Raw genomic sequence first — 24,163 nt, forward strand, 5'->3', positions numbered from 1 at the left:
GTTTACAAATGTTTGGATTTCGTGTCTTTTGTTGTATTTTTACAAGTGAAAATTTAGAGACTTATTGATATGCTTGTTGTAAATGTGTGTAAGAGATTTGAGGTCAATCGAATGGCTAGATCAATACATATGAAGGTTTTTGTGGACTAAGGTCTCGAGATTTAGGGTTTTAAGGACCAATAAGGTTTTCTTAGATATCTAGCAATCTCCGTATTGGATTGGAGAGATTTTTGGTTTTATCACTAAAAGACTTGATTTTCTATATATAAATAAAATTTGGAAGCAATCGAATGGTGGAAAAGGGAGATATCAGTGCTGGAAGTTGGCATCAAGATTGGAGAAGGAGAGACCAGCCGACATCTGAGCGGAATTTTGAGGTCATCGACTAATTGGTAAGTGCAATTTTCTTCAAAATTTGTGTGCTAGTTTCTAACTTAAATTCCAAGAAGTGTACAAATTTTGAATGAGAATCAACAGTTCAATCTTTAGTTATTTAATTTTCAAATCTGTGATTAGGGTTTGGTTTGGATTAGGATTCGATTAGGGTTTAAAATTAGGGTTTGGTTAGGATTTGGTTTAGGATTTAGGATTTTTTAGGATTAAGGTATGGTTTAGGATTTGGTTTAGGATTTAGGATTTAGAATTTGGTTTGGGATTTGATTTAGGATTTAGGATTTAGATTAGGATTTGGATTAGGGTTTAGGATTTGGTTTAGGATTTGATTAAGAATTGATTTAAGGTTTAAGATTTGATTAAGGTTTGATTAGGGTTTAGTTTAGGATTTAGGATTTGTCTAGGATTTTATTAAGGTTGGATTAGGATTAGGGTTTGGTTAGAATTTAAGATTCTATTAGATTTTTGTTAGGATTTGACTAAGTTTTCTTTAATATTCTTTTATATTTCTTTAGGATTTCCTTGTGTTTCTTTTATAACTTCAATAAAATTTAATTGAGCTTGCTTAATGTTTGATTATGATTATTAATGTTTAATTGTAAATTCTTTATAATCCTATTGGATTGTTAAAACCTTTTGTTACAATTTTTTTTTACCTTCGACAGCCAGATGCTCGGTGCATTCTCAAGCAAGACTTCACGTAATACAACAATGCTCCTATAAGTCATGTTAACATAATAAAGCATGCAACGCAGTGTCTCATAGACTATTGTATCCAATTCTACTTATGGTATGTTGAAAGCAGAAGACTATGGATCTCATTGTGTGTTTGCCACAGATGCCTCATAATCATACTGCGATTGCCAATTTTGTAGATCGACTCTCAAAATAACTTTATTTAGATGTGGTGCACTCAAATATTGATGCCCCAACGCTTGTATAGGTCTTTCTTAATACTATCTTTTGTCACTATAGATTATCTCATGTCATTATTTTAGATCAAATTCCATGCTTCATGAAAAGTTTTTGTCAAACATTGTTCAAGCTACTAGGCACATGACTTATCATATTTATAACCTTCCATCCTCAAACAAATGGGCAAACAAAGTATATAAATCAAACCTTGGAAGATATGTTGTAGGCATTTGTGGTGGTTCATCATAATGATTAGAATGAATACTTGTCGACCTTGGAATTTGCTTATAATGATAGTATTCAAGCAAGTATCAATCATTTATCATTTTTTTAAAATATTAGTCAACAATTGATTATGCCAATAATTCTCTATTGTCTCATTGACACTAACAACCTAACCATGGAAGAATTTATATAATGGCTTATAACGACCTTACAAGAGGCATGACATTGCCTCCTTATCACAGAAAATTGATAGAAGCAATATCCAAATAACCACCAGTAATACAAGATCTTTCGAGAATGTGATCAAGTGTTACTCTCTAATGCCAGCTTGCCACTTGCTACATTAACAAAAATCTATAAACTAATACCTTAATGGCTTGGACCTTTTCACAATTCTGTAGTGATTTTTTATATCGCGTACCGCCTTGAGCTTCCGCCACATATTCAGATCCATCTAGTGTACCATGTTTCACAATTGAAGGAATTTCATATTGAGCCAAAAAGCTTTTTGGATCGACACTAATCACTACTACCACCAGTTGTAGTTGATGACCAATAAGAATATAAAGTAGACAACATTTTGGAGTGTGACTACATTTGCCATGGTAGCGGATATCGACAACTTTAGTACAAAGTTCTTTGAAAATGTTATCTCATTCATGATGGAACAAAGGAACCTATACAAAACTTCACCCATTGCCAAGAGACAATTCGGAGATACCATTGGGAGCAAAATGAGGACGTTTCGCATTAGTGGAAAGAGATTAACTGTAACATGGTATTCATAAGATATTTGTATTATTGACACATAAAAATAGATAGTTAAAACCATGGAAGTTTCTAGAATTGGAGTTAGGTTAGTGGACTAGGTAAGATCTACCATAGAACATTTTAAAAAGAATTTAGGGTAGTTATTTAAGTGGAGCCCAGCATGAAACCTTCTTGAAAAAACTTATGATGGTTATCTAGGTGGGATCTATCATAGAATTTTCTAGAATGAATTTAAATCAATTATTAAAGTGAGATCCACCACCTATGAACATTCTAGAAAGTCCAAGGTGGTAGAATAAAGTATAAATAGGACTGACCAAGGCCTTTTGAGGCATTTGGTGAAGTATGGCTTTGGACCCTTTCTCTTAATACAATTGAATTTTATATCTTTTTATTTTATTTTATTCTATTTTAATTTTGATAGCTCAATTTTGTCTTCCATGTTCCATTCTATTAAGTTCTATTAAGTTTTATTTTGGTCCAATTTGTTATACCTTATGATGAGATTTTATGTTATTGTAGATTAAAAAGATCTTCGACACTAGAAATAGATCAGTCTTGTTTCATGTCCCAAGTATTCTTTAATGCTACTTTTTCATCTTTCTAGAAAGTGACTCCTTATTCTACCATATTATTAAATTCATTGCAATCCATGTTAGTATGAAAAATATAATCACACCAAATGCATCTTTGTATATATTTTTATTTAAATATAGCCTTCAAATTTTTTGTAGAAGTCTTTTTTTCAAGTCTTACCAATTTGATTTGAAGATCTTATATACCACATATAATCTCTTCAACTCCCATATCTTCTTTCTTTGATATAAATATTGGAGATTGAATAATAGGCATTATTAGTTATGTTGTATGAACTTGAGTTTTAGGTACTTGTATTACTCTTAGAATATTAATCATATCCTTCTTCTTCTTTCATTTTATAAGGAAATCTATATCATCTTCAATATTTTTCCACTTCATTGTCAATCCTTCATCTTCTTCTTTGTCTTCACAAAGCAATTCCAATTTTTCTAATAATTCTCTATCAATTGCTTGAAGAAATAACTCAACCTTATTTGGCTTCAATATTAACTTCTCTACCTTGAACTTCCATAAAAATATCTCCCATGAACTCCCATAATGCTTTATAATTGATATAATATGTTTTTGTATCTTTGATATCATAATAAGTTCAAATATCTCAATAATCTTCTTTTTAGAAATGTTGTCATGATGTAAAATGGCTAATAGTTGAAAGGATGAAGAAAATATCATATTTTTTTAAGATCTTATTTCAAATATATTGTAACAAATTAACTTGGAAAAATAGATTATAGTCAAGGGGTAGAAAAATTAAAGGTGCTAATACTGCCTTTTTTACAAAATAGGCTTCTATTCACTTTGTATGACCACAAATAGAGTTAAATAAGGTAGATTAGAAAAATAAACAATGTAGGCACTTTTAGAAAGAAGTTAAGAGTAGTTTGTAGCAAAAATTACCTTAGAAATCCAAGAGTTAATATCCAGAGATGACTAGTTATGAACCTAGGTTGAAATCAAATCCCATGGGACAAAATTGAGCTGGTATGGTAGTTCAAGGATTCTTTTGGAGATGGGAGACTAAAATTTGGGAACAAACTTGATAAGGTTTCTTTGAGCATTGATTTTGAGTGATTTGAGTGTATATTGACTTTGTAAGACCTTTGCAAAGTGAGGGTTTGTTTTGGATGACTCTGGATTTGTGAAATAAAATAGATGATACTTTTTGGACAATTTTGTAAGTCTGGTAGTAGATCTACAAGTGAAATTTTAAAGATTTATAGATATATATGTGCTCAAAATATACTATAAGTTTGAGCTTGATTGGAGGGTTGAATTGACAATTATTGAATTTCAAGTAGATTGAGATCTTGAAAATTGAGCTTTGAGAGGCAATTAGAGTTTCTAAGATCTTTAGCAATCTACCTTTCGAAGCATTGTTTTTGAGTTGCATTTTGACTTCCATATAAAGGCCTTATGAAGGCGCCTTTAGAGCATTGATTTTGAGTGATTATGAGCACTGAACAGTGTTCCCTCCCGAAGATAATAGCACTTTTGTTGGACCTAACAAATTGACCTATGGACATTAAATTGTGTTTGAGACTTGGAACATAAAAAATATTTTGAAGTTTATTGATGTCACAAGAATTACTAGGCAAAGCTACATCTCCCTGTCCTTTAACAGTGTGCTTGTGTCCATCAGTAGTTGCAACATTAATATGTTGTGAAGGTCGTTCTAAGGATGTGAACTGATCTATGTCACTCGAAAAATGTTTCAAGGCACTACTATGAATGACCCAGTCACTTTCGGAGTAAGAAGCTAGAAATAAAACCTTAAGAGCATTCTTGATTTCCTTTGGAGAGGGTATGTAGGACTCACCCGTGAAATGTTCAAGGAGATGAGCTTGAGTTTTGTAACGGCTACCTTCTGGCAGTGTTGTTATAGTCGGCTCTAGACAGTTCCGAGCCAAATGTCCTTGCTTTCGACACCTATGGCACTAAATGTCCTTTGTCCTCCTCAAGGTATTGAAGCGCTCATAGTGTCGAGGGCGATTGAAGATCCTTTGACGGTGCTGACCACAAATGGCATTCCTGATGCAGAACACCAACACTTCTTCATGAGGATCTGATTTGAGATTTGAGGCGCACTTCAGTTTCTTCCATATGAAGGCGAGTAGAGAGGCTGGACAATGTGTGAGGTTTTCTCTCATTTCGAACGATACGAATTAGTGTTTCAAATTTAGGTGGTAAGACCTTGAGAATCTTGTGAATGATCATTATCACCTCTGTTTGAACTCTAATCAATATGACTCGAAAATTACCTGGCATCCTCAAGGTCCCCACAACAATTATATAATCCCCACCAACGATCACTCCCTGCGCAAACCGTCAATTACGTGCCTCGTCGCGTCTCACAAGAACGTATATCCAAAGGAAGCCAGAAGGTCAACTCCTACAACACACCCATGTCAATTCCAGACACAAATACAGCGACTCAAGAGCTGAAGTATCTGAAACTCGGCGAGAAGCTTTATGTGCGCGCCGTTGATCATTCTCGCTCCATCACGAGGTTCTCTCTTCCGCTCTAACCTTCAGTTCTCAGAGGTCAGTCGGTCGGTCGTACACTTCCAACGGCCGAACAAGTGATGCGCAGAATAAACTAATCCAGCTGGTGACGATGGAAAGGTAGGAAAAGGATTAGCGTGAACATGAGCTGCTGATCCATTTTAATAGAAGAGAGCTGGTTCTGAGGAAGGTTTTTGGGTCATTTTCAAAGAGCACTTGGGAAACAGTCAACATAAACAAAATCCAGCTACAAATTACCACATCACGTGCACACATTCACGACAAATTTTCACCCACTTTCATATTTTTAGTTTTACAGCTCTGTGACCAGAGCATGCTTCCCATCGTGACAATTCTTAGCTTTACGACCAGTCATATTTTGCTGCATTTCCTCAAAATGACTTCGAATTCTTGTGACTTGTCCCTTACGGCAAGACGAAAATCCACCCTAGTAGCACATATTGTGTATTGTAATATAAATGAGCGTAGAAAAGTCTTCACGAACAGAAAGAACATAAGAATCAACCAGGCTTCGTGGTTGAGCGATGCTCGCGCTTGAAGCTGGTTCCCACGCAAATCTTCACACCAGATTATGTTCACTCGCGAAAGATTTTCTGCAAGGGATCTAAACTAAGGCGAGATGTTGAATGGGTGTGAGATGCATTTGGAATGGGAGAATCGGACGAGAGAGAGAGCGAGAGAAAGAGAGCGAGATAGTGAGAGTGGAGGGGAGGATGGAATGAACGAGTGGAGGATGGGGTGAAGATGGTGGTGGAGGGGACTTCATATGGGTGCCGCAGCAGACTCACAAGCGCTGGGTCTTGCCAAGCTCACCATGGCCGACTCGCTCGGTGGTTCTTCTCGTTGGGTTGATCTCGATCGCCTCCTGGTGCGCCCTGGCAACCTCGTCGGACCGGGCTTCGAGCCCGGCCCTGAGGTAATTCCTCTTCTTTTTTGGCTCACCAATTTCAGCTCATTGTGGTTGTATCTGGACAGTTTCGTGTATGACTGTAGTGATTGGGTGGATTGTATTGGCGATCTACTTATAGTTTGTAGAGTAGAGCATTATTCATGATTTTGAAAAAAAGAAAAAAGGTAACAAAAATTTTGAAATATGATTTGTAAGATTTGACCTGATTTTGAGTATTGAGTGATTGCGTTGAGTTTAGAAGAGCCCTTGTACTGGGTTGTTGTGGTCGCTGAAGATTCTTATAAGTATGTGGTCGAAGCTCGCATGTGTGCGAGTAGCATGTAGGTGTTGTCTTCGTGAATGCATGGATTGTTGCTGATCGTTGTGATGGGAGGTGATGGAAAATGGATTTGATTCAGAGCATCATCATCAGCTTGTTTGTAAGCGGATTGGGATGCTAGTAACAATCAAGGTCTTTAATGGATCGCTTTAGAGTATGTTTGAATCGTTGATGCCGTGACAAGTAAGGAATTCCGAGTGAGCATATGTCACTGCAGATAAAGTTCGTGTTTAAGGCTACACGATTATATCAACATTCTTGGTTTTCGAGTCCGTTAGTAGGGTAGAGAATATTGCTGTCTTCTTGTATTCTGGCTTGTTTTTTGAGTTCTTACGAATTAGGGTTGTGTTTATGTGGCAATGAGTGGCAAATCGTCGTCAAAACCGTCCATTCTACATCGCATTTTTTACTTGAGTGTACTGGAGTTTCTTAATGTTGATCTGAAAATGCACCCTCATGTGTTAACAATGAGCGTGTGTATCCTGTGTTTTGACTTTCTGAGCTGGAAGTGGACTTAAAGGACGGGCACTGAAACAACTTTGTTTTTCGTCGAAGAAGTAGGCATATGCTAACTTGTGACCTGGTCAGTGTTATCCTGGTTATAAGCTCTACCTGGTTTTGGTGGGTTGCAGCTACTCGAGTCGCTGCAGAATGATTTTCGAGTGCTGGTGATTGGAGCGGGGGGTCTGGGATGCGAGCTTCTCAAAGACCTTGCTCTGTCAGGGTTTGGTCTCATTCATGTCATTGATATGGACACTATCGACGTGTCCAACCTCAATCGACAATTTCTTTTTAGGTCTGCGCTCTCTCCAATAAATTTAGGATATTTATTCGTGAGCTCAGCTCATCTAGTTTTCACACAATATTTTATTTGAGGATTTTACGTTTTCTTGACTAGCTGTTTAGGGCTTTAGTGTCATTTAATGTTGGGGTTGGTTGAGCATCGAGATGGGTCCTAAATTTGATTTTGTGAAAATACTACTTCAATGATTCTTTTCCTTTTGTTGACAAAGTGGCTTCTTCACGCCGAATTGCCGAAGAAGCGATTTTCTCGTAGGTGCCTTTCTGTCTTGGAATTCACAGATTTGGGGTGTATGACATTGACAAAAATAAGTTGTGCTCACTGTTTGACCACCTAATTTACAACAATCTCGTATTTATGTTACCATAATTTTAATAAGGAAGCTTTCATCAACCTAAACCTCACTGTTTTCTATGCAGAATTCAAGATGTTGGGAAACCAAAAGCTGAGGTAGCTGCTGCAAGGGTGATGCAAAGAGTGAAAGGTGTTACAGTGGTTCCTCATTTTTGCAGAATAGAGGAGAAAGATGTTTCATTCTATCAAGACTTTCAAATCATCGTCTTGGGCCTGGACTCCATTGAAGCTCGAAGCTACATCAACTCTGTTGTCTGTGGATTTTTAGGTCAGTTGGATAATATTTTACTCCACAGGGATTGGATATTTTTATGTCATTGAACAGTATTTCTCAAGTTTGTATACTTGTAAATTATGTCCAGTTTATATGTACTTGAACATAGTATTGATACTTATATCATAACCCCTTCTCAGACCTGGTTTGTGCATTCTTCTGCTCCCAATGTGGTGTGGGGTGGCAGGGCAGTTCTTTTGAAAGTTTTACCCTCTTTCCACATGCAATTTGAAGCTATAGTTTAGCGACTAGATCTCTGTATTTGTATTGCTGTTAATTTACTGATGTCTGTATGTGTGCTCTTTCCTGGGATTTCGAAGTTTATGAAGAAGATGGTTCTCCAGACATGACCACTATTAAGCCTCTGGTGGATGGTGGCACTGAAGGGTTCAGAGGCCATGCCCGTGTCATTTATCCTGGGCTGACACCTTGTTTCCATTGTTCTCTTTGGCTATTTCCTCCTCAAGTCACGTTTCCACTCTGCACTTTAGCTGAGACTCCTCGATCACCAGCTCATTGCATCGAGTACGCCCATCTCATTCAATGGGGTCAGGTAGACCAGTTGAACTCAAAGTTTACTTTTACTCTATTTATTGTTTTTATTTTGGTTTGGAATATAGCATCCGGTTTGACATAAAAAAATTACTAATCTGGCTTTCTTACATGAAAGGAATGCGCTTGCATTGTATCTGATAAAGAAAGTGCTACGCTAGAATGACCTGCATTGTGCACCATAGAATTTCTAATATATGTTATAGTAATTGCAGGAACGACAAGGAGAGACGTTTGATGCAGATAACCCTGAGCATATGAAATGGATCTATGATCAGGTGTGATTATCTTTTTGCTTGGGATTGCAACGATGGTCGTAACGATGTTATGGTGAATTTGAATAAGATAACACGCACGCCTTGTTATATTGCTGTAATTTTCTACGATGGAATTTAGCAATCAGTTTTAACTCAAGTACTCTCTATTCAAGTCTATTTTTGGGGACAAAAAACTTGTTTCTAGTCAGAATTTTTTATTTTATTTTAAGAGTTGTATTTAGCTTTTCATTAACGACTTCTGAGACATCTGGTCGTAGGCTTTGAAGCGGGGAGCACAATTCAACATAAGTGGAATAACATATTCTCTTACTCAGGTCTGTAGTCTCCATCCACAACTTCTTTAGCTACATGTTTACTGAGGCTTGAAAGAACATTCTGAACAAGCTACCTGCGTTCTCAAGGCTTGTTTATGTCTTATACCAGGGAGTCGTGAAAAATATCGTGCCTGCTATTGCTTCGACAAATGCTATAGTAGCGGCTACATGTGCTTTGGAAATCCTCAAGATAGCTACCATGTTCAGCACAGGCATGGACGTGTACATGCAGTACGTATCTTCTTCCTGATGCATTGCCTCCGACAGTTATTAAAAAGAATATTGGTTCTGAAACTGTTTTTGTAGATGAATTTTTCTGATGCGAGATGTCTCACTTGTTCCTAGTGATAGGGACAAGTTAATTCTTGCCCTCTGCAAGGACATTTATCTGCAGTAAGCTCTGCGCTGAACTTGGCTCCAAACTTTCACTGTTGAAGAGAACTGTCATTACAGCTTATTGACCTGCAGGTATACGGGGACAGAAGGAATTTACATGCGGACCGTGCCGCACGATAAAGATCCCAACTGCACCATGTGCAGCGCAGGAGTTCCTGTCGACGTTGACAATACCATTACGTTGCAAAAGGTATTGTTCTTTTTCTAAGATTATTGTTAAGTAAAGTATTGATGGTCGATACGTGGATTTGTTCCCCGTATCTTCTCCATTCTGAACATGTTTCAACTTTCGCAGTTCATCGATCAACTCCTGAAGGATTCGAGATTCAAGCTGAAATTGTCAAAGCCAAGTGTGTCATATCATGGCACCAACCTCTACATGCAGGCACCTCCTGTTTTGGAGGAAATGACCCGACCAAATTTGCAGCTGCCTCTTCTTGGCCTTATGGATGGCAACACATCTGGGGTGTTAAATATCAATGACAGAAGATTAACTGGAGTTTTGCGAGTGCGTGTCACATTTAAGGAGGGGCCGGATTCAGTAGACATGGATACAGTTGGAGGGGTTTGATGTACCTTCTACAACCCCTTGAATCAACTTTGCTGAGTGTAAATTCTTTGCTCTTTCATGATATTTCCATGCTTTTTGTTGCACGACTATTATTGGGCTACGAGTGCAACATATATATTTGAGGTGGACTTGCTAAAATTGGATATTGAATCTGCTAAAATTGTTTTCCACCAATACTAAGGTGAAGTTTGAGTTATAAACTAGAAGTGGGTACAGACACTGTAGGACTGTCTTCATAAGATCTTTAAATTGGGGTGTTACATGTATACAATTGTTTGAGTATTTATAGTTAGTAAATTTTGTTTTTCCAGAAGACTTGAATCATGTGGTTTAATTTTTATGTCAATGGAATTGTCTGGGAACATGTAGAATGAAAAACGAATGAATTTGGAAATGAACTCATTGCTAAGAAATAAACATTGCGATAAATGAACTGAACATTCAAAAAAAGATGAAAACAAAGTTGAACATTGAAATAAAGGTCAATTGTACTTGCTTTAGTATAGTTTATGTATTAAACATAAGTTAAGTTAATCTTAACGGATAAAAAGTGATGTAATTTCACTAATACATAATACATGTTGCATATAGCTTATAAATCAATCTTTACAAATTTACATCCATTATTTTGAGTAGCTTTGAATTAATAAAATTTGTAGAACTCTCTTTAAAATTACGTTTGACTCAAAAAAATAAAAAACACCCAATTTCAACAATTTATTTTGGATTTTGAAATTGCAAATTAGTATTAAAAATACACTTTGACAAAGACTGATTATTCTTATTTATCAATGTTTTGTTAAAACTACCATCAAGTATATTTTAAAGTTTTTTTAATAAAAAATTTACAGAAAAGATTTGAAATCAATATAACTGAACAGTAAGTAGCAATATTCAACAGTTAGATAAACCAAATCAGATTTGTATTGAACAATTAAAAAAAAAAACAAAAAAAAAAAAATCATGAAGAAGATTATACTATATGTTATATTTTTAGAATGACATTTACACTATAGAATTTCATGACAAGTTAATATTACATATTGACCATAATTTGCATAACACTATAATAAAAGCCCTTTATTAGAAAAGAATTTAAAATCATTCAAATAGAAGAGAATTAGAATTTAGATTTGGATGTAAAAAGTGGTATGTGAAGTCTAAGAAAATAATTTTTGAAGGCCTTAAAGATTATAAATAAATAAATAAATAAATAAATTCAAAAAATCTAAATATTAAATAACATGAACTTATAGTATATAATTTTTAATGTATTTTTTTTGAATATATGTATTATCAATCAAGAATCACACAACATCTACTCTTATGAGATTCCTTTTAATGCCATTTCATTTACAAATCCATCTTGCAGATTCATATTTTAATATTCTTCCAAACATTTCTCACAATTTCAATAATAATAAGTAAAAACACCATTTATTCATGTATATCTTATATACTTAAGTAATTATGCCCCGTATCAGTCTATTTCCATGATGATATTATAGAAAGTTTACCTTTGTTTCCATATTGATCATATATATTTCTTTGATGATATATGTTTTTATCCATATATTTGTTTCATGTTTTTAAATAGTTGCATTTCATATTTCCTTCCTGTATCATTTGTACAGTTTTATGCATTTTCTATTTCATGTATGTATGCATATATGTGTATATTTATATATAGTTCCCTTTTGAGTAGTGCTAATGAAATATGTTAGTGTAATTCTTGGTTACATTGTTTGCACAGTGATTCATATTACATATTATTATACAACAATAACTTTCTCTAACACATTGAAGTGATGGCCTCTAATCCTAGTATATATCCATATACATATATATATATATATATATAGATGTATAAACACACACACACATATAAAATCAACCAAAAGTTAAGGATGAATTTGTGCACAGTAACAATCATCCTAATGCTGATCGAAAACACCTCATGGCAACTCGATTCAGTTTCGGACACCGTCTATCCATAAATTGATGTGTATGAATCAACACACACACACACACAGAGACATTCAAATACACATAAACATGAATAAAAGCAAGGGGGTCATCGTCATGTAGAGAAGAGTGAACGCACAGGCAAATTAAGAGATCAGAGCAAACATGACAACAGCGGAGTTCAACTTCAAAACATTAATGCCACGACTAACCAAGCTCAGCAGATCCGCACACCAACACTGCAAACACAAAGCTGGATGGAGGAGGAGTGGATTGGATTCTAAACAAGGAGAACCCGAAGCTGAGCAGCAAGATGAAGGGAGGGAGGATTGCTCATCATCGGCAACGCACTGTCCCAGCAGGGCAGAGATTAATACGCTGGGGGAGGTGGACTCGACGTGATTGTGAAGCTTGAGGGCCTGATTTGCTTCACTTGGGGGCATTGAATGGAAATGGGGGCTCCCTGTCTCCTGGCTGTAAGTTTGATGCGATGGGGAAGACATCGGCAACCATAACAATAATTGCATTTTCCCCTTCTTTTTTTTTCTTTTTTTTCTTTTTTTTTTTCAATGTGTTTGTTAGACCCACTGATTCGAGACGAGGCCGATTACACACTAGACGTGTCCGACTGGAGGTCGTGGTGCAACTGCAAGCAGATTCTTCACTGGAAATCACTGCAGGTTCACACCTACTTAGTGAACACCGCCGCCGCTTGTTATTCCAGTCCCTGAACTTGGCCGTCGTATGCATTGTGTGCTAGTTGAGGTGAACATGCTCATGTTGTTAAGAAAACGATATGTATGATATTATCTGCAGTGGTGTTGTTTTGTTTTGTTTTGTTCTGATTTTTTGTTTTTTTCATCTGAGCTGGAAGTATGTGTGAGTTGCGGACAGGTTGCGCACCGGTTTCTCTATAGAGAGCTGTCAGTTATGAACTCGGAGAAGTTAGTCAGTCGTCGAAGCAATGCAGATCGGCAGCAGCATCTGTTATAAAACTTGTGGAAGTGTGAGGTTGTGACTCAACGTTGCAGGTCGGAGGAACAGAAACGGCTCTGGATCTAGATTGCTGTATTGTTGAGACTGGGATCTTTGGGTATCTGACCTCCCGGTCGAATGAGATCAGAAACAGTATTATGTGATCTTTCAACCATTTCTAGATATATGTACTGGCTCCATCCTGTTTGACGTGACTAGCTATCTATCCAGGTTATAGAGTTGATCGCCTGTGTTGGACTTGAAACATCATGGGAGGGAAGGAGGAAGAGTACTGTCTGGGCAAGCTGGAGACCATGCCAGATAATGAGAATGACAGTCCCTTTCCCGAGGGTTCCCATATAGGCTCTTTGAGAGATTTCTGGAGGGCATCTAGCGGAATTTCCAACCAGAATGATCGACTCCTGCAAGGTGTGTTCGCCGAGATATCTGACAAGTTTTGCAACAATATCTGCAAGTGATGATCACAGAATTGTCACATTTCGATGCGCATCAGTATTGCCATCTGGTTTCTTTCGAATTTCCCTTTATGATCACACCAAAAAGTTTGCTTCATTCTGTTGTGCTAGATACGCATGAACCGGGACATGGTGGGCATCGTTTCGTCCGCTTCAGCCGTCTCGAGGAGAATCCACGACTCGAGTCTTACATTGCGTCGACTGGAGAGCTAGCGGGCTGGGTGGAGAAGTCTGCTTCTGTGGAAGCAACCCGGTCCAGTTTGCAATTATCTCAATCCCAGGCGTTCTTCGAGCAGTATTCTACTCAGTACCCACAGTCGGACATATCCTCAAGCTCGCAAGCTGACATATCTGCTCATGACTACTTGAACATTTTCAAAGGCACACATGCCCAAGCAAAGGCCGATATGAAGCCCAGAATCACTCAGTTTATGATTCCTGTCCAAAACCAACTTGAGGCGGGGAGCTATTTGTTACCTCATATGGCACACGACGACAGCAACAACTTTTCAACTTCCAGTAATATAGGGCGGGCCACGCAATCTCTGTGTACCATGCACCAAGACATGGAGACACTCAGGCAGGTCCCCAAATCTAATGACCTCTTGATAGCCATCACAGCTTCTGCGGCAGCTGCCGTTAACCAGGAACGTGGGTCGGGGTCCGAGACTGGGCAACATGATCGTGACGACGATGAGAAGAACAAAGCTACCGATCGGGCAAGTTGATCGAAAGATTCTTACAAAATGGGTCATTCCGTAGTACAGAAGTGCGCTGCTCTCAAACAGTTGATGTTACACGGTTAGGTGTGTTAAGAGAATCGCACCAGTTATCCAGACCATGAAATTTCTTTTGTGTTTCACAGGGTAAATTACCCGAAAATGAGGAAGAACAGCTGCTCAGGGATGCCATCGTTGACCATCCTCTCTATCCAGAGTTAGTCGTCGCACACATCAGTATCTTCAAGGCCCGTCCTCGACTCTCTGTTCAATCTTTTGACTGATTCATTGTACCCTTCAGCCTTCATCTGAAATTCCTTACGCTGATGAGTGATACTCAGCGAGCCCTTTAAATTTGCAACCTGAGGGAAATTGTTGTTTTGGTTGGTAATTCACTGCAGATTGGTGCGCCGAAAGGTCTTCTTATCAAACTAGACGAGATGGAGAAGAAGTTCCAACGATTCCAATACGGAGAATCATCTTGGAACGTCTTACATGTTACGAAATTTGGCCAGGATCCTTCACTTGATTTCTTCATGGTATTTTCGTGATCCTAAACTCAGCGTTATCAGAACTCGTCCATTTTGACATTTTGACATTATCACATTTTGATGTTTCGCGGAATGCCAAACAGAATAGGTGTTGCTCTGGAAGCATTTTGTTGAGTTTCCACATGAACTGGTGCAATACAGCGTTGGCATGAATTTTTTGTGTTGGGAACTTGTCAATGTTCATGGCAGCCGCAATTGATTTTCTCTCGGTTTCACTTTGCTCACATTAGTGGTATTCCAACTGTTTTTACCACAGAGATCGTACATAGACTTGCTAACAAAATTTCGAGAGGATTTGGAGAACCCTTACAACAAATTCGCGCAGTATAAGGATAAGGTTACCAAGGATTTGGAAGATCTTTGCGGCCACTATATTGAAAGTAAGTCTCTCTCTTGTTCCTGCTCATCACAAAATATTGTGTTACCTAGTCCCAATTCTCCGCAGCCTTTACCTTCTTTACAAACTTAACGCAAGGGTTCTTCTAAATTAGCGATAGTACCGTCTCGGGTCCTCAGCGTTGCAGTTCGTGTGCCGTCCTCCTTGGAAATGAGGCTATCTGGCCTATTTGACTGTCCCCTGAAAGTCCTGCGGTACAGAACATGGGAAAATTCCCAAGTCTGTTGAACCTGACTGGAACAGTGACAACCGCATCTAGCATCCCCATCAGTCCTCTTCTTTTCCTGCAGTGTGGCGGAAGATAATTCAGACTTCCATGTAGGTCTCTGTAAAGATCTTTACATCAGTTGAGAGTATCAACGCTATTGATTTGAGTAGAATTGAAATGTTTCAATCAGACAAGATGGGTACCTGAGCATACTGCTAGGAGAATTAACTTGATAAGCACAGCGGATGGGAGTTAAAGCTCATTCTGTACTGTAACTCATCACTTCATCACTTGACGTGAAAGATGTACGTCTATTAGACTGGAGATAGAGAGATATCAGAATTGCTGTCAGTCCTGATGTCAGAATGACCGAAAGTACTACCACACCTCTAATCTATCAGGAACCATTCCCTTAATCCAAGAATTGGTTTAAGAATTAAAAAAAAAAAAAAAAACACACGTTTCTTTGTTTGTATTAGTACGTGTTTGCAAACTACGAACAGTTACAAAGATCCCAGAATTTTCTTATTGCTTTTCAGCGCCACATTAGGGGGGATATCGAAAACCGAGGGATCTAGCTAAGAAAGGCACAGTGCACCAAAGGCGGAGTTCATTGGGCTGCGGTGAGAGCATTCAGATTTTACAAAACTCCACGTGATTCTGAAGTGGAATCTGTTCCCCTCTCAAGAGTTCCTTCCGCGATATTGGCATATTAGTACATCAATTCATGCTTACATATGTTCATATATCTAATCAATACTCCACACTCTCAAGCAGACATGGTTCCTCGCGTTAACCATCCGCTTGACCAGGACACGGGCTATTAATTATGGAAACAAAACCCAGATTAACTATACGGGTTGTATTATGTTTAGAATGAACTGACTCGAAGTCTGGAAATGTGCAGCTACACCGGATGAGGAAGATAACTTCGGGTCTGATATTGGCACCAAAGATATGTCACAAGACCTCAATGATCTGGAGATACTGGGTGAGGAGAACCTGATGTATACTGCAGACATAGACGAGAGCATAGTAATCGATCCTGACGCAGCGGACGAAGAACTCAAGAAAATGCTGAGGTTGAAATACGGTAAGCACATTGCAGGTCTAAAAGCTGAGTTTAACCGTGTGCGCAAGAAAGGGAAGCTGCCCACCAATGCTCGTCAGATCTTGAAGGACTGGTTTAGCCGTCATTCTTACTGGCCTTATCCTTCGGTACGCTCATATTCTACTTGTACACTCCCCTTCTCATTGTAAAGTTGGGACCTCACTGATGAAATGTCTGAACAAAATGACCATACATCTATCAGTAGAAGTTGCATTAATGTGGTGGTTAACGCCATGCATTCACCTGGAAACTAACACCCCCTGAACGACTCCCTGTGAACAATGTGTGACTGCAAACGATGCAAAGCCATTCAATATTTGTTTTCAAAGAGAATTAATAAATATAAATATGATAGATGGACATTGTTCCCCATGCCGCTCCGATTTTTAACCTCTGAAGCTCATTCTGGGCAGGAAATGGAAAAAGCATACCTGCAGCGACTCTGTGGCTTAAATTTGAAGCAAATCAACAACTGGTTCATCAATGAGCGCAAGCGACACTGGAGCTGCGAGGGTAAATGTATGTACCCCAACACAAAGTTTTACCCCCGCGATGGCCACGTCGATCCCAACAATCATGGTGAGGGTTATCTGGAGCAGTAAGAGCTGACGTAAATATACCCCTGGTTGACACAACCCATGGGTGTCGAAGTGCAAGTAAAGTCCCACTTGATACGTCATTTTGAAATCTTCCTGTATAAAATTATACACGTCAAAGAAGTCCATTAGCGGTTCCTGAGGTCTGTCACGTCCTGAAGACAAGTACATGCCTTCTAGAGGTAACTAGCATCAGACTGGAAAAAGTCAGGAACATCAATTGCAGATCTTTGTGATCAACTTCTTTCGCATGCAAACTAAGTGCCATGTGCATGAGCTATCCTCGCATTACTAATGGGTGAATCCGTATATTACCTACTCTTGAGCATGCAATTGGTCAAATCAGCATTACTGCCTGAGACGGCATTTGCATGCACATCTGCTCAATATCCCCGTAGACGTTCGTCCACCAGAATCATGACCTTTTGCCAAGTTATTGAATCCAAAGAATTGTACTTGCAACAGAAACATCTTCATCAACTTCAAGTGAAGAATATTACATCATACTGGTTGTTACCGAATTGAAACCAATACTTGGACAAGTATGAAACTTGAAATCCGCAACATGTACATGCTGTAAAGACTTGAGAGATGTCTGACTGGGAAAGACCATGCCTAAAAAGGGTAATACAATATTCATCAGTCAGGCTGTTCTATTTAGGAGGTCGCTCAGCGCAATCAAGCATCTTCGATAGTTACATTCCACACCAACATTGCAAAATTAAATCCTAACATTCTGAGTCTTCAAAAGGTTCCTAAATATTCAAGAAGCTTGAGCTTTGGCAGCAATCTTCTGTCAGTTTTTTTCCTTTTGCTTAAAAGAATTCATGTGTGCCTTCAAAACAGTTGCATACGAAGCTTGAAACCTCTAGTGGTCCTTGGCCGTGAGCTGCAAACATGAAATCGAACCTCAAACATACATCCTACAAGGACATGAAAACTCGACCATCAGTTGTTGTCAAGAGATAGCAATACTCTTATGAATCACCAAACAGAGAAAGAAACAGTAGGCACCAAATCATCAAGCATTTTCAGTCACAATCAAGAAGAAAGTGAACTCTGGTGCAGAACGAGAGAACTTACAGAACAGCAAAGCTTTCTCTTGCCATTTGCAGCACGTACCTAACGTCAGTATTCTCTAAGGCTTCAGACGTCTGGGCATGTTTTTCTTCAATAGTTTTACTTCTCTTCTGCCACTGAGAACAGCTGCAACAACGACAGAGAAAAAATGAGGTAACTATCATCAGACAAAAGGGTACAAGAATCCTCAAGAAGATTATAGGTACGTCAAAATCATAACTAACTAAGCAAAAACAAATCTAGCCTGTAACAAAAACCTAACTGAGCTACAAGAAGACATGCACATCGTCTAAGTGTGACGCATACAGTGCCCGACTTTTCGTGTGCTCGTATAGTTTAGTTAGCTCGTTCAAGAAGGGATCTAATTCTAAAAGAACCTGCATCAATGTACGCATAAGTACAAAGGTTCTCAAGAAGTCTGCGGACAATTAAATCAGAGCAAAAACAATTCTGCACGGGCTAATCGGGAGCTATCCTCATAACTTAATTATCAGATACTTCATTCTTCAGACAAAAACATCGTTCCGATCGTTGACCATGTTCCACAAATGCAAAACCATTCAAAACCAAACCTTAATTTATTGATGACGATAGAAACCACTTATCTCTACTGTCCCCTGCGCCACCATAGCTATGCTAAAGAATGAAACTAAGAAAACCAGGATAGACGCGAAAGCGTAATCGCCCATCGTTGCATACCCGCATGTGATGATTCAACTCAACCAGAACCTAGAATCACTTAAGGCATCCAAGGGGATTCAGATGGGTTATATGCAGGAGAAAGAAAGACGAGACATACCATTATTGTAACTCATTGGTGAGGCGACTGGTCTCCCCTGCTGCTGCAAGCAATTGCGAAGTCGAATGCGAAAACTCCCATCTACAAGCTCGCTTCCCTGTCCATCAAAGAAGACGAAACGTGGTTCCGTTCTTTTTCTCGATCGACGACGTCAACTTCTCAAACCCCACAACAACTTTCTCTATGTTGCAATCGCAGGGTTCACAACCCACAACTGGTATCCGCAAATGTATACCGCATTATCCCTTTCGATTAAGTGATTCACGGCTGTGAACTGCTGCTGTTGCATCAAAACCTCGACATACCAATCGGGTCTGGATTTAACTTCGGAAGATCGATTTTCAATATCACTTGGATCTACAAAATAGGTAAAGCTTTCGTAAATGTAAACGGACGTTTCAAAGCATGTTTTGCAAGTTTTGCTTATAATGTTGACAATGTGAATTGGGAAAACTCTGCGTTGCAAAGTGGGGTATCCACGCGACGCAATTTTGCAAACTATTCCACATCCAGATGCAGGACAATGTACCATGGTTGGTTTCAAGCCCTGCACTCCTTTGGATTCCGAGAAATACGTGTCGTAGTTTAGCGCCACTCTTGTAAACTTTTAGCAAGTGGATACAGTTGTTGATTAATTTTCTTCAATTGCACTGTGAAACCTAGGATTCTACTGCTATCTATGCCCGCAGCAGGCTGATTGCCAGCGCTTCAGTCCTCTACTCAAGGTACCAATGCCATTTTTGATCCTTGTCCTATAATATTGCAGATATTGCAGATATTGCAGAAGTTGTTCCTCTCCGGAGGTACCATCCCTAATCTTGCAAATTCGTTCTACTTTCAAGGTCAGAGGAAGATTGGTAGTCATCGTTTTGCGTGGAGGAAAACCTCATTCTAATCCAAAGCAATCATACTTGGGTCTACTCTGGAGTTGCTCCGATGAAGACATTAGCAGCTGCAGGCAATGTTGCGATGCTCCACATTAAACCCTGAACCCTAAAGAGAATGCTTTTAGGGCTAACATCCTTCGACATTCCTCTATGTAGATGTCATGGATCGATTTCGAAACAGTTCCCGATATCACCAATCAGTTTGGGCTTTCTTGTGGAAAAACAGACCTAATTTCCCCTATTCCACATGCAATCAAAATATTTTCAAGGTGCACAGAATGCGGAAAGTTGCCGAATTTTGTTCGAAGTCAGGTCTTCTCTCTTGTTACATTGTTGTTTTTATTGTTACAAAATGTTGGTACCTAGTTGGGTTGTTTTGTTGGTACGAAAGGGGACTCTGGAGTTTTGTATGAGTAGCAGCAGAGTAGTTGTGAAGCTGTTTTCTTGTGCAAACTTCGGAAGATATGATGCTTATCCAGTGATTTGTACAGTTCTGGGATGGGTACTGTACAAACTCAACCTGGATTCACAGTACATTTTTCATGGTTGTTGAATGCTGTGCTCCATTGAATCATTGAAGTGGTGGAAAAATGTTGTGCAAAAGCAACACAGAGTTGAGGCGGATTTGAAGTGGTGACGGTAGAGAATTGTTCCATGGTGATAAATTAATAACCTTTGATTTTTAATAGTTAATTGATTGTCATTGACTTCTATTAATAGAGGCCGGGCATGGCCACATATTGCCATGGTAGAAGCGAGCAACCTTTCATTTCTATACCATCTTCAACTCACCACCTCAAACAATTAATAATCTTTCATAATTAATATTTTTTCATATAAAAAGATAATAATTAGTGGAAGAACACTAACTATATTATAATAATAATAATAATAATAATAATAAAATTTTAAGAATATGTAAAAATTTAAAAAAAAAAAAAAAAAAAAAAAACTAAGAAAACCTTGTTTATTTGCATTTACTCCTGATTTTGTTTAAAGTAAATCTAATTATAGAAGTCACAATAATTTATTATCCTTATTGTTGTGGTTCTTTTAATTCAGTGGTGTTGTATTTTCAGTGATTTAAGTAAAAATCAGAAGAATTTCACATGTTTGGAAAAAGCATAAAATTTGGATTGTATTTAAACTAATTATAATATATGAAACATAATATTCTCATATTTATCAGGAAATCTTGAAATAAGAAAGTTTTTTAAATGCATTATTTACATGAGGGATATGGTACCTAATAAAGTAATGTTATGTAAATTTCTTACAAGAAGAATAATAAATTATTGTGAATTATTGTGAATATTAATTCCTCACAATAATTATCATGAGAACAATAATTTCTCGTTTTTATTCTTATTTTCTTAGAATAATATATTTTTCACTATAAAATAATGTTCTCAAAATATAAGAAACTTTAAAATGTGGTCTTTAATGAATAATGTTGTGAAAATTCAGGCACTTTTGTTTTTGCACAACATCAATGTCATTTTCAAAAAATACTATTTTTAACAGTTCAATAATAATATCAAAACATTGATCTTTAGAAAAAGATGTTTAAATTTTGTATATTTTGTATATTTTTTTAAACATATTTATCAAAAAAGACTCATCGTCATCTCTTTTTAATATTATAATATTGGAAAAGTGGTCGTGCTTTTAATATGAGAGTTTAACAGAAAGATTTAAAATTGGTGACCTTAAAAAAAATATGTTAGAATGTTGGTTTGTTTCAAAAGAAATTAAAGATTTACTTTATATGCAACAATATTACATAACATCATGTTTAAACAACCATCTATGGATTTATCTTGTGTTGGTATCTATGTAAGTAATTTTTTTGAAAACACCTTTGCTTTATTTTTGAACCATTTAAATCATCTTAACTTCCCTGTAAACATAACATATGATTTTTTTGGAAAATTATAAACATTTAAACTTGATCTTTTATAGTACAATTTCTTTTTTCTTTTTTCTTTTTTCTTTTTCTTTTCTTACAAAACTTTATTTATGATACTTGAAATTTCTGAACTTTAGACAACTTAACACAAAAAATATTAACTTAAAAACGAAAAAAGAAAAGACGAAATTGTTTTAAGTTTAAAATTGCTAAAGTTTATTTTTAAAACATTATATGAAATTGTTTCGGTTTCAGTTTTCATAGGTAAAACATATTTTCCTGAAACAAAATCCCATTCCTTAAGATGTTAAAAACGTTTGACATTAAGTTAAAAAAATAAATAATAAAAAAGTAGTTGCCTATTTATGTTTTAAATATTACTAAATACTATTATTTCAAACTCATGTAAAACTTAATGCAAAAATGTCTTATTTAATGTGGTTTTAAAAGTGTCCCAAGTAATTATTTTGTTGTGATTTACTTGTCACATAAATATTGATTAAATATTTCCTTGTTCTATTGTAATTAATTTATTAAAACATTGGGAATCTCTTGAGGAATTATACAACTTTGCTCTTTCAAGTTATCACCACTTTTGGTGACCCTTAGCTTTTCACCTATGCATTGAAAAGAAAATTTTAATTAATATAGAAATTATACTACAATACAAAAAAAAAAAAAAAAAAAAAAAACAAACAAACAAACAAAAAATAATAATAATAATAAATATAATATAATAATCATGTGGATATTTTTGACCAGAATGTTCCAAGTTCCAATCATTATTTTTGAACACCTCATTTATTCTAACTTTAGGATGTTGTTGACACTTTTTGAAGGAAGGTGTCAAAAAGACATTTTGGATTTTTCATTCTTTAAATATTTAGTGCATTGAACATATTCATTGCAGTGTCTTCCAGTAGTCTCACCTTACATAAAAACAGAACAAACATTATTAATCTTTGTTGTATGAAATACACAATCTTATATTTTGAATATACACTTACATTTCAACATGTAAAATTAATTCATTTTTTTATTTACAATGAATAAATAAATCATGATTAAGTATTATCACAACATTTGTCTATTTTTTTAGCCATGAAATTTTACAATTTCGTGGGCACAATCCCTCCCCAACTCATCTTACAAAGATCCCTTAGTACCCACTTTTACACTCTAAAACTAACATGGTACATTCGATGAATACCATGCCTTATTAAAATGAAATCAAGTTAATTATGAGATTAAGCATGCAACTACACAACTATCAAGTAATAGTGTAATATGCCAAATGTAAATTGTATACTGACTTAAAATCCAGCAACACAAAGTGCACATTAAACTTTAATTAATGGTTAAGAAATGTAGCCTAGACTCATGGAGACGCGTTCACACCCGGAACTAACCCAAATGCGTTCACACGAGGGGCTCACCCAAAACCGTTCACATGACAAATTCAACCTAATGTGTTCACACTGTGGCCTCATCAAGATTTGTTCACACCTAATGCTTGATAGTTGTGTTTTTCGAGTCCTAATGCTGCATATAATGCAACATTCATGGCTCACATTGCAACATTGTTAACATTGTCTTGTGCAGCATGCAACCTCTTCTACGGCAATCCCGTTTGATTCCTTCTTGCAGTTAGTTTGCACTTCTATTCTTCGTCGTCGAAAGCATATTCCTCATGTTGTCTTCTCCTCTTCGTGGTTGTATTTTCTGGTTGTAGCCTTGTTGATCTTCGTGGTTATGTTAGTCACATATGGTAGTCGCCTGTGGTGGTGGTGTTCTTTCTCGCTGTCTTTTCGGTTGTGCTCGCCATGCCAGTCTCCTTGTATTGCGCTACTCCTCTTGGTTGTGGTGGTAATATTGCTAATGATCTTCGTGGTCGTGTTCGACACATTGACCTTCTTGTACAAGGTCTTGTTGCTCATGTTGGCGGCACAAGTCTTCTTGCTTGTATTCAAAACTGTATTCTTCTTGTTTATGTAAGAAGGACTAGATTTCTTGATTGTGGCTGTATTCTTGTATGTGGCCTTTTTTCTTGTGTTGGCCGAGCTTGTCTACTTGCTTTTAATCTTCTTGCTCAGATTTGCTCGTCATCGTTTTTATTGAATTTGTTGTGCGTTGTACTTGCTTGTTGTTGTCGTCTCTGTATGTTGCATTTACTATAATGTTAAATACCTTTCTAGTGTTCTTTTAATTAATTTCTATCTTCTACTGTTCATTTGATTCTTCTACGAGATCTATACTGATATATATATATATATATATATATATAAACACATCT

The 24,163-nt window shown here is 37.0% G+C and overlaps 3 protein-coding genes and 1 long non-coding RNA gene across 16 annotated transcripts; 3 read left to right on the forward strand and 1 right to left on the reverse strand.

Moving 5' to 3' along the window:
• The first annotated feature begins 6,006 nt into the window (after positions 1-6,006).
• On the forward strand, positions 6,007-10,284 carry LOC112295736 (NEDD8-activating enzyme E1 catalytic subunit). Its single transcript, XM_024547640.3, has 9 exons — positions 6,007-6,343; positions 7,289-7,452; positions 7,878-8,080; positions 8,407-8,639; positions 8,854-8,916; positions 9,174-9,230; positions 9,340-9,461; positions 9,699-9,816; positions 9,922-10,284. Exons 1-9 carry the CDS (start codon positions 6,194-6,196, stop codon positions 10,195-10,197), a joined length of 1,386 nt encoding a protein of 461 aa, XP_024403408.1. The 5' UTR covers positions 6,007-6,193; the 3' UTR covers positions 10,198-10,284.
• Positions 10,285-12,840: 2,556 nt separating this feature from the next.
• On the forward strand, positions 12,841-14,559 carry LOC141044480 (uncharacterized). Of its 2 annotated transcripts, XM_090244781.1 has the most exons (3): positions 12,841-12,927; positions 13,057-13,566; positions 13,725-14,559. In XM_090244781.1, exons 2-3 carry the CDS (start codon positions 13,407-13,409, stop codon positions 14,339-14,341), a joined length of 777 nt encoding a protein of 258 aa, XP_090100907.1. In that variant the 5' UTR covers positions 12,841-12,927; positions 13,057-13,406; the 3' UTR covers positions 14,342-14,559. The 2 variants fall into 2 exon arrangements, with proteins under 2 accessions (XP_090100907.1, XP_073384968.1); XM_073528867.2 differs by lacking the exon at positions 12,841-12,927 and having other exon boundaries at positions 12,989-13,566.
• Positions 14,560-14,647: 88 nt separating this feature from the next.
• LOC141044481 (homeobox protein knotted-1-like 2) lies at positions 14,648-17,319 on the forward strand. The gene is made up of 4 exons (XM_073528868.2): positions 14,648-14,871; positions 15,140-15,263; positions 16,396-16,706; positions 17,013-17,319. The coding sequence occupies exons 1-4, from the start codon at positions 14,773-14,775 to the stop codon at positions 17,199-17,201; spliced, it is 723 nt and encodes a 240-aa protein (XP_073384969.1). The 5' UTR covers positions 14,648-14,772; the 3' UTR covers positions 17,202-17,319.
• LOC141044482 (uncharacterized) lies at positions 14,959-20,842 on the reverse strand. 12 transcript variants are annotated; one of them, XR_012216038.2, is made up of 7 exons: positions 19,604-20,842; positions 19,075-19,354; positions 18,318-18,401; positions 17,511-18,118; positions 17,031-17,291; positions 15,692-16,773; positions 14,959-15,564 (listed from the first exon to the last, which is right to left on the reverse strand). It is a non-coding gene; the product is annotated as an uncharacterized LOC141044482 (long non-coding RNA). The 12 variants fall into 12 exon arrangements; XR_016498669.1 differs by having other exon boundaries at positions 17,511-18,084; positions 18,279-18,401; positions 19,075-19,431; XR_016498668.1 differs by having other exon boundaries at positions 18,279-18,401; positions 19,075-19,431.
• Positions 20,843-24,163: the final 3,321 nt, after the last annotated feature.

This window comes from Physcomitrium patens, chromosome 19, assembly GCF_059467195.1.
Source record: "Physcomitrium patens ecotype Gransden chromosome 19, ASM5946719v1, whole genome shotgun sequence".
NCBI lineage: Eukaryota > Viridiplantae > Streptophyta > Bryopsida > Funariales > Funariaceae > Physcomitrium > Physcomitrium patens.

Coding starts and splice junctions, on each gene's coding strand:
- LOC112295736 (XM_024547640.3), top strand. CDS start 6,194: ATGGGTGCCGCAGCAGACTCACAAGCGCTGGGTCTTGCCAAGCTCACC. Junction 6,344..7,288: donor GCTTCGAGCCCGGCCCTGAG/GTAATTCCTCTT, acceptor GGTGGGTTGCAG/CTACTCGAGTCGCTGCAGAA. Junction 8,917..9,173: donor TGAAATGGATCTATGATCAG/GTGTGATTATCT, acceptor ATCTGGTCGTAG/GCTTTGAAGCGGGGAGCACA.
- LOC141044480 (XM_090244781.1), top strand. CDS start 13,407: ATGGGAGGGAAGGAGGAAGAGTACTGTCTGGGCAAGCTGGAGACCATG. Junction 13,567..13,724: donor GAATGATCGACTCCTGCAAG/GTGTGTTCGCCG, acceptor CTGTTGTGCTAG/ATACGCATGAACCGGGACAT.
- LOC141044481 (XM_073528868.2), top strand. CDS start 14,773: ATGGAGAAGAAGTTCCAACGATTCCAATACGGAGAATCATCTTGGAAC. Junction 14,872..15,139: donor CTTCACTTGATTTCTTCATG/GTATTTTCGTGA, acceptor TTTTTACCACAG/AGATCGTACATAGACTTGCT. Junction 16,707..17,012: donor CTTACTGGCCTTATCCTTCG/GTACGCTCATAT, acceptor CATTCTGGGCAG/GAAATGGAAAAAGCATACCT.